Source organism: Wasmannia auropunctata, unplaced genomic scaffold, assembly GCF_000956235.1.
Source record: "Wasmannia auropunctata unplaced genomic scaffold, wasmannia.A_1.0 LD336116.1, whole genome shotgun sequence".
In the NCBI taxonomy this organism is placed as follows: Eukaryota; Metazoa; Arthropoda; class Insecta; order Hymenoptera; family Formicidae; genus Wasmannia; species Wasmannia auropunctata.
In genome coordinates this window covers 463405-473439 of record NW_012026774.1, presented here as the reverse complement: position 1 = coordinate 473439, position 10035 = coordinate 463405, and the positions used below count along the sequence as shown (strand labels likewise).

At 37.7% G+C, this 10035-nt stretch overlaps 2 protein-coding genes across 3 annotated transcripts; both read right to left on the bottom strand.

The window, feature by feature from the left end:
* Positions 1 to 603: 603 nt before the first annotated feature.
* On the bottom strand, positions 604 to 3541 carry LOC105449079 (myosin-2 heavy chain, non muscle-like). Its single transcript, XM_011688100.1, has 2 exons — positions 2899 to 3541; positions 604 to 2495 (listed from the first exon to the last, which is right to left on the bottom strand). Exons 1-2 carry the CDS (start codon positions 2953 to 2955, stop codon positions 846 to 848), a joined length of 1707 nt encoding a protein of 568 aa, XP_011686402.1. The 5' UTR covers positions 2956 to 3541; the 3' UTR covers positions 604 to 845.
* A 2978-nt stretch (positions 3542 to 6519) lies between these two features.
* LOC105448478 lies at positions 6520 to 9620 on the bottom strand. 2 transcript variants are annotated; one of them, XM_011687101.1, is made up of 3 exons: positions 9212 to 9619; positions 9033 to 9131; positions 6520 to 8712 (listed from the first exon to the last, which is right to left on the bottom strand). In XM_011687101.1, the coding sequence occupies exons 1-3, from the start codon at positions 9560 to 9562 to the stop codon at positions 6619 to 6621; spliced, it is 2544 nt and encodes an 847-aa protein (XP_011685403.1). In that variant the 5' UTR covers positions 9563 to 9619; the 3' UTR covers positions 6520 to 6618. The 2 variants fall into 2 exon arrangements, with proteins under 2 accessions (XP_011685403.1, XP_011685480.1); XM_011687178.1 differs by lacking the exon at positions 9033 to 9131 and having other exon boundaries at positions 9212 to 9620.
* Positions 9621 to 10035: the final 415 nt, after the last annotated feature.

Here is a 10035-nt window from a genome sequence, read left to right as displayed (position 1 = left end):
GTGTGCGTGTGCGTGTGTGTGTGTGTGTGTGTGTGTGTGTGTGTGTGAAAAGTCAAAATAAAGAAAACAGAAGAAATGATATTTAAAAGCATACGTATATATAGGGAAAAAAATTCTATTATTTTTACATTATACGTGAGAAAATTTTTTTAAATTTATTCGCGGTCAATTATAATACAGCATTTGGATAATAAAATGCTAATCTTTTAAAGCATAGCGAGTTGTTTTTCAATCTAGCGACTATCGTTGATTATTAAAAGTCGTGACCTAATTGACATAACTTTTATTTGTAAAATATTACTTTGATGAAAGATCTTTCTTCCTGTCTTCTTTCTTTTGCGAAACATGAATGCTAAATAACGATAAAGATTTGTGAATCAATTTAAAACTATGCAATTTAAGTCTGTTTTTATGTTAATGTTGTTCAATAAAACAATATGCGAAATTAATAATAAAAATAATTTTGTTATGTATCATATACATATAACGAAATGTATTAAATAAAAAAGATGCCATGTACATATAATCTGTTTATATCATCTTTTTTATTTTATTAAAATTTTTGCAGTGCATGTTGAGGATAAAATCAACTTTATAACAATGTTATAGCATACATATCTTTTATTTTTTGCTTACAAATTTTCATTTACAATTGTTAAGCGTTACGTAACTCGGACGATATGTATATTCGAACGAGAGAAATAACATTGTAGGTGAGAATATCTAGAATGAAGAAGCCACACAAGAAAGACTAATTGAAAGAATGAATGTCAAGACTTGAAGATTTCGCTCATTGAGCGTAATTTCGGTAAAATGTCAAAAATTATTGAAGAAATTAAGATATTTCAGAGAAGGATTTTTATCAAATCGCCGACCTTATCAAGTATTTCACCTACCAAGCCTGCCTGTTCGGCTTGCTGATAGTTGACAATTTTATCATTCTCACCCTTCAGTTTGTCGACTTCTTCCTTTAATTTCTCCCTCAGTTTGCCGGCTTCTTCCCTAATTTCCTTCTTCATTTTACCGATTATTTCCTTCGTTTCGTCGCTAAGATCTCCCACCATCTTTTTCAATTCGTCTGTGTTTAATTCAACCATTTTCTTCAACTTCTTCTTCAATTCGCCGAGTTCTTCTGTGAGCTTGCCTTTCATTCCTTTCAGTTCGTCGATTACATTTTCAAGATTGCCGATTTTTTCCTTCACTTTTCCAACAATATTTTCCACCGTGTCTTTTACTTTAGCAGTTATGTCCTTGAATTCCGTACTCAGTTCGCTGATTTTTTCCTTCGTTTCCTCGAAAAGGTTCTCCATTATATCTTTCAGTTTATCGGTTAAGAGATTCAGTTCCTTCTGTACCAGTTTGCTGATTTCTTCCCTTTTCTTCTCGACATTATCTTTCATTTCGCCGGCTTTCTTCATTATTCTCTCGCGTGCATCGTCTATGTCCTTCTTTAACGTGCCAACTCGAGCCTCTAATTTCACTTTTAGATCGCCGACTTTTTCCTTCAAATTCTCGATCGAGCGCTTTGCCTTGCCTTGCAGTTCGTCAGCTCTTTCCGTCAACTTCTCTTTCATTTTACCAACTTCTTCCTTCATCTTTCCGAAAATCTCTTTCGCCTTGCCGCCTGCGCTTTCTTTCAGTTTGCCGAGTCCATTCTGAAGTTCAGTGATTCCTTTAACAATTTTCGTTATGCCTTTGTTGAAACTGCCCTTCGCCTTCTCAATACCATTTTTCAATTTGTCGGATATGCTGCGGAATGCTCCCTTTATCTTTCCAGCCTCTTCCGCTTTTCCTTTCACTTTACTGATACGATCCGCCAGATTGTTTCTCATCTCTTCGTTCATTTCCTTAGTCTTCTGCATAAAGTCATTTACATTTTCTTGTAGTTTCTTGAAGGCTTCGTCAGCATCACCTATAATCTTCTTCGAGTTTTTCGTCAATTTGTCTTGGATACCGTCTTTGCCCTTCTCTAGGATATTTTTTCCGACGCCATAAGTTTCGCTTTGTCTCTTACCTAATAACTTCTCCAAGATCTCTTTTATTTTGTCTTCGTTAAGTAACTTGAGTTTCTCCAAGATCTCTTTTTTTTTGTCTTCGTTAAGTGAATTGAGTTTCTCCTTCAGTTCTTCAAGAGTGTGCTCTCTGAAGGCATCCTTAATCTTTTGACTTGCATCATTCTGTGCATACTGATAATCTATCTCGAGCTTTTTTTTCAATTCCTTGAGCTTTTCAATAATTTCGTTCATATTTAATTTATTTTTTTGTAACTCTTGTAACAATTTCTCTTTAATTTCCTCAAAAATTTTCTCTGCGATCTTTTTTTTTTCCTGAAGTTGTTTTCCGAGTTGTTTCATACGTTCCATGATTTTGTCCGCGAAAACCTTGAATTTGTTTTTCATCTCGTCAGGAATCCGGTCAAGCATTTCTTGTATCTTGTCGGTAATTTGATTGGACAATTGCGTACCTTCCACATTTTCAATTTGCACCGGGATGGCCTAACAAGCAATTGAAAAAAAAAAAAACAAGATTTAATTATATTTCAAAGCATATGATATACATGTATTGAGAAACATACGTAAATAAATGTTATGTACATACATGTATCACGTGACACAGTTGTATAAGTATACAACGAAATGATGTATACTAACTTATACGTTATAGAAAAAGTAGAGCGTAAAATAATAAGCTATACGAGAGAGAGAGAGAGAGAGAGAGAGAGCTATAGAGAGTTACGTAAAACGCATTGCTTGTATAAGAGATATTAGAATTGTATATTGTATTAGAAAAATGTCTAAAATTATAGCATGTATAAATTAACTTTAGCTTATCTTGAAATATTCGATACTTAGCAATATTTCTCTCTATTCTTTTGCATTTGCAAATTAAGCAACTTACCTGACTCGTGTAGCACAAGACTGCCAGCACGGTCACTAAAAGAGCAACGCGTGCCATCGCGAGGGAGAATAAGCGATCGAAGGGATGTTAAGCCAAACAATTCTTCGTCGGAGAGAAATCACGAATCGTGATACGCAATGACAATCATTTCAACGGACACGCTTATATATTGGCCAAAATTTGTTTATTGTGCCTGTTGCATGGGTGCCCACCCATTATTCTAGCTCTCATTTGCCGACGCATTATTTGACATGGCACACCTGCGCTAACTTTACTGAATAGCGTCCTTGCGCTTAATAATGCGATGATGCGAATGAATAAGTTGAATTGATGTACATGATAAATTAAAACAGTTAATTACCGATTCAACGAAATCATGTCAGACGTCATAATGCCTGGCATAACAACATTTTTTGCTCAGAACATTTCCTTGCACAAGAAATATGACGAGTTGATTTTCGTATCAAATCACCAATCAGTGATGGGCATCTACAAAAGATGGGAATATACACTGCACAAGTACACTTTGTCAACACTTTATCTCAATTATTCCTCATGGTTTAATCAATGACGCAAGTCATATTAAATTGTCATATTAAATGTAATCTTAATATTATTTTTACTCGCCACGATATTAATAACTTTTCTCGCTGTTGTACAAAATTTGAAAGAGTTATATGTATATATTTGTGTCTTTAAAAATTGTACATTTGCAATGTATATGTGTATATATCTGTTTATTATTTTTCGAGCTCGGCAAGTTTAAATTCTTATACGGATATAAAACATTAATAATTTTAGTAACTGCTGCATAAACTATACAATCAAATGTGTCGAAATAAAAATGGAGATTAATTAATAGAAATACACTAAGAGGATATACTTTCTTACAATTTTATGTATCGCGTATCACTGCATGTCATCAAATATATTTTAATTATGTCGTTTGTTTTGTATCAATTGATTTTGATTTTTATTCTTCCTACATCTTTCACATTACGTCGCGACATATCTTTACTGACAATGAGGCAAAGTTACTCTTAAAATCATAATATATACGTAGGTACGTAATAAATTTCACGCGCATTTCGACAATCCAATTTTTGACATTCTTCTGATAAACTATAGATCTCTTTGACGTTCTTCTTATTCTATATATATATATATATATATATGTATATCTTTTATCATCTTTCACCTGGCTTCAAGTCGACTTTAACTCTGTAAAGGTATTTTACGTTACATTTAGTTAAGCAGAGCAAAAGAGTAAAATTTCAATTTTTTATTTGCCCGTGCACAAATACACCTTCCCACATATACACATACGCACGCATGCATTAATCATTATTAAGAGAGATAGATAATCATCTTCAAGAATGTTTTTATCATAGGCTGTCTCCAAGCGAGTTGTACCGCTCAGGAAATATTAAAAAAAAAAAACATTATTGATTTTTTTTCTCTATCAAAATCATCAACATTCGTCCAATCATAAGTACAAACGACCATTTGTTATTTTTCTCAGAAAAGAAAAAGTTAATTATCATTTTTAATATTTCTTGAAGAATAAGTTCATTTTAAGATAATAATGCAATAGATATTTTACGATAAAAATATTTTTAATTATCTTGAGAATGTTCTAGTTTGTCAACAATAAACAACAATTTGCGATGTACATATATATGTGAATAAAAGAAAAAAATTTAAACTTGGATCTTTCTTTGCTCCTCCACTAAATGCTAAAGTCTCGAGCTCTCTGCAATGACCCGCTTGGTGATATCTCGATAGATTTCTTGGAACTTGATAATCACATCCCGGCGCGCATGAGAGACATCAGCAAGCGCGTCAATATGATGCGCTTCATATATTTTTCCATGCTTACTCGGATTGTGGAAATTGGTGGAGAATAGAGCGATATTTGGACGAGCATCGATCGTTAAAGCATCGTCCGACTATCTCGCGTTAAAGACAGGGCTTCAGCTTTGTTATGATAATTCGTCAGCAAATTTTTCAATCAATCCGCTTGCGAAAACGAATTAACCGTGTAGTGTAACGGTTGTCTGATTAATAATGCAAAACAGTTGTATATTTATTATTTGCTGGATACATATTATAATTAGTAATATATATTTCTACAATTAAGTTTGCAGTATAGCTTATTAGCGAGTAGTAAACTATGTTAATTGCGCATTTCGAATAATGTTGCGTACCTTAAATTATCTGCATCTCATTTTGGGCATTTATTACATTTACATAAACGTATATCATATTCTTATATGTCATAAGTAATTTAGTTTTATCCATTTTTCTTTCGACTTTTCGAATCCGAAATTTTTTATCAAGTTGATATTATAACATATTAATAAATTTATCTTTGTTGTCAATTGCAATAAGAAATGTAGAAAAATATTTGTTTATTAGAAAAAACAAAAATTTCTTAAAAAGAGTTAATCTTTTTTAAAAGAAATCTGAAAGTAATAATTTTTAGAAACATCGCTTCTTTTATATTCATGTTCGATTGTTAAATGTACATACAAATACAACATAGTAATCATTGCATTTCTTTGCGTTTTCAAATTATATCTATAATAATGCGACAGTAATGTTCATCAGTTTCAAAATTAAGGGAGCTATCTGCAATACGTCTAAATCAGTCTCTATAATTCTCTTTAATTGTAAATACAGAATGCGTCGCAATATTTGTAACATTGTCGAGCGCGTTAAAATGTATGTAAAATATTATATAAATTGTATTGTTTATTTATTGCATTGATATGCATTACACATGGTTGTTCTTATTTGATTTTAATGAAGTGAAGGAATCTTTCAAGTTATGATAGATGTGCGCGTCTTGATTTCTTGTCGTGCTAGAAAAATATAACTACGACAAAAGTTCTTATTTAAAACGGATACTTTGCGCCTTTCTTCTACATACGTGCGTGTGCACACGCCAAGGTTGCAATAGTTACTTATAAAAGTAATTCATTACCAGTACTTGTTACTGAGTTAGAAAAATAATTAGTTTTTGTTAAGTTACTGATTCTCAAAAGTAAATCGTTATCGTTTCTTAAAAAATAACGGTTCGTTATTTTTTTCGTGTTTTTTTTTTACTTTAACGTTAAAACAAGATTTAAATTAAAAAATTTATTTTTGTAATGATCTTTTTAAAATATTATACTATATATACATATGTAAATATAGTATTTATGTGTATTTATTTGTTACATCCTATATATATATATATATATATATACATATATATAGGATGTAACAAATAAAACCAGTGTTGACACACTGGAGTATCTCGGAAAGATGACCTTTTTATATGTATATTTCGCGACAATTGTGTAAACTTGCCAAATACATATCGCGCAGTGTCTTTTGCAAATTGCATGCAAAGTACGTCTGTTTTTTAACACGTATTTAATTAAAAATTGCCGCAAGTGTTTCAGTTTAAAATAAAGAAATGAGAAAGAATTATAAACAAATAACGGTGAAAAAAAGAAACGGTTTTACGCACGTTGAGCAACTCGATTTAACATTGAGACAGAAGTACATACGTAACGCTCGCAAAATACTAATACTAAAATAAACTGTTATGAAAATAAATATTAATGCAATCAATTTTTCAAGACACATCTTTATTCACAATTGCGATCGGCTATAATTGTTAATCGATAGTCGATAATGATTGAGGACTAGTCACGAGATAGATAGTGATGTCTAAATGCCATGACGCAGGAGTAGAGGATTGTTAAATTTCCGGAAGCACTCCGGATCCCTGAAGTCTCTAGGTAGCAGATTCCAGACACGTCCACCGTGACGGAGCAAAGAGGCACGCATCTTCGGCTGTAGAAAGCCGAACGTGACTGGGCTGGTGGCATCTAGTACGCGGCCGAACAGCCTCGATTTGTTTCTCAGGTTAACCACGACGACGTCGCCCGGCAGTAGGTAGTCGTCGTGACCCAGAGCACCGATTATCTGTTCCCTGGGCAGGACAAAGTTGAAGCCACCCGAGGAAATGGAGCTGGCTGAACTGCTGGCCGCGGCAGACGAGGAGGAGGTTGACGCCGCCGCTGCGGCCGCGGCGGTTGACGAGGTGACGGCCGACGACGGAATCACGGCGGGGAAGACTTGCGAACGAATCGGTGATGGATATCTGATTCTGCGATCAATGTCCAGATCGAGACCACGATATCGAGCCGGTCCAAAGGATGGGACATAGCCGCCCGTGGAAGCGGACGCGCTCGCGGCCGCGGCCGCGGTTGCGGGTGTGACAGTGGATAGGATCGGTCTGGGCCTGTGTCTGCGCAATGGCAAGGCGATTGGTGCTCGTCCAACGACCGAAGTCGGGAAGACGTTCGCGGCTGAGGACGCAGCTGCAGCTGCAGCAGTAGCAGAGGCGGCTGCAGCCCCGTTGCCCTCCAGAACAGTAGGCAGAACCGCGGCTTCCGGCGCGGCTACGACCACGGAGCTACTCTCGGACACCGTGTTGGAAACAATCGCCGGGGACAAAGTGGGTACCGGTTGTATCAGAGACGCAGTCGGGTAGCTTGAAACAACTGGCACTGCCGCCGCGGTTGCCGTTGCTGCTGCCGCACTTGCCGCCACACCTGAAGAGATTGGTTGATCGCAGGGGATAACCGAAGGGATGATTGTCGGTTCAGCGGAAAACACCGGCTGCGTCTCGGCGATGGTGGCAGTGGCGGTGGCGGTAGCGGACGCCGTAGAGCTTGCAGTTTCGGTCTGAATAGGGACGACGGGTACCGGTGGTGCTACCGGAACTATCGTTGGTTCTATCACTGGGCTTAGTATGGATGGGCTACCTGCACCGATACCACCAATGGAGCTTGATGTGCTGGACGTGCTGGATGCCGTGGTCACTGTAGTGCTCTGTTCGACTGGCCCGTATCCTGTAAAATGACTGAAGAAGGGCGACAAACACGAGCTGATTCTGGGGAACGCTGAGGACATGGAGATGCTCCTTGCGCCAGTTCTAATCAGATGAGCTAATCCAGACGCGTGGTAACCATCGTAGAAGCCGCGGAATGAAGATAGCACTTCTGCCAATGATCTGTGGTAGTCTGGAACGATGATCGAACTATCGCTAGAGGTAGTCGCTGTCGACGTCGTCGTCGCCGTCGCCGTTGCCGTCGCTGTCGCCGCTGCCGCTGCCGTGGATACGATCGGTTCCGCGACTATCTCTTCCAGCGGAAGTATCGAGCCGAATCTATGCAAGTGATGCAACCTTTCTCGCAAATGCACGCCCAAGTGCGGATGAGAGAACAAGTGCGCGAGGACGTGACGAACGTGTCCGCGGAAGAGATCGAGCCCAAAGTGCAGTACCTTGAAGAAGACGTGTTTAAATCGATGGCAGGCACCGGTGACGCTAGTCAACGGTACAGCATCTCGGATTATATCGGGCAAAATCAACAGATGATGGGGCTCGCTGATGATGACATCGAAAAGACGCGAAGTATGATGGAACAAGTGGCTGAATAAGCCTTCGTGAATTATATCCCCAGCTATCAATGGTCCGAAGGTAAGCCCGGACTTCAAATTCCGGAAGACAATCAGGCCGTAATGCCAGAACTTCCTCAACTCGCAGAAGAATTCGTGCACGATCGTTCCCGATACGTGAAAGTGACCATGTGAAAAAGCTTCGACCTCGCAAGAGTGCTCATCCAGATCGACCAGAGAAACGGCGTCCCACAGATTCGCTCCGACGAGACTGCTTGACGCGGATGCTGTTGCGGTTGCGGACGCTACCGCCTGACGCTTTGGCAATTTGCTAAATTTCTCGGATTTCGTAGCATTCTGCAAACAAATTAAAAGGAAATTTAAAGGTAACAAATAAGGTAAATATAAGATCGCGGCAATCAGTTTGTCAAATTTTGAAATATGTGACATTAGCCACAATGGATCTAATCATCATAGATCAACTATGCCTGTCTTTTTCTCCAATCTTCTTCCTTCATTATTTAAATATAAGTAAAATATAAATTTTCTCTATCAATTAAAAGTTTGCGACATTTAATACATTGCATACATATATAGTATAGGTAATCAGATAGTAATCTATAAATATAATATAACAGTGATATTTTGCATTTCATGAAATTTTCATCATCAATTACCTCTCGCAATTGTTGTAGTCTCTCAGCAATGTCCTCTTCATCCGCGAGAATCAATGCTTGGATGAGATCGTGCATACTCCTATATGAAAATATATCGTCCTGAAAGAGGAGAAAGCTCTTTAGACTTACTTTTCGGCTCCGCGCGGCTGTAACAAATAAATTAAACATATTTTAATTACCTGAGCATCTTCCTCTTCTTTTTCGATATCGTTGTTTATTTTAGGCTCGGTACTCGGTTTCTCTCGCTCCTTGCTTTTTCCATCATCTTTTGCTTCTTCCACGACCGCTCTTCTCTCGTAGACGGTTTTCGCGGGCTCTGATAATTCTTCTTCCAATTCCAAAGGATTACTATTTCTTAGATGGAACACCTCTGCTTTCTCTTGTCTTTTTTCCCGAAGAAATGGTTGCAGCTCGAGATCTTCAAAGGCATTAGAGATATCTAAGTTGTGCTGGGCGAGAGCCGAACTTAGAGATAAACAGGCCAAAAAGGCGATGGCAAATGCCGCAAGGATATTGCTCGTACTCGCCATGATGAGTTTCGATGGGAACTCAATGATACTAAGTGCAACAAGTTGCTTGATATACCCTCAGGACCATTATCATCGAGTCCAGATTCGGCACGAAGATCGTGATGGAATCAAACAACATCGGAGATTGTTGGCCGACAACGATCGATCAACCAAGATACGTGCTGATGCGCGTGAGATTATCCATGGTTTCGTCAGCGACTCGCTTTATAATGGAGCACGATTCATCAACATTAGTTCAAGAGATTGTTAATTATTTTTTATAAAATGTGCGCGATATTTTTTATAAAATGTCGTGTACTAAGATAATTGCCTGCAGATAATTATTTTTCTTTGGCAAAATGAAACAAAATATATATGTACTTAAAGATACTTTTTTTATATGTATACGAGTACATTAAACCCATTTGCGCGCACGCACGTATACGCACCCCTCCTCCCCCCCACATGCCACACACACACACACACACACACAC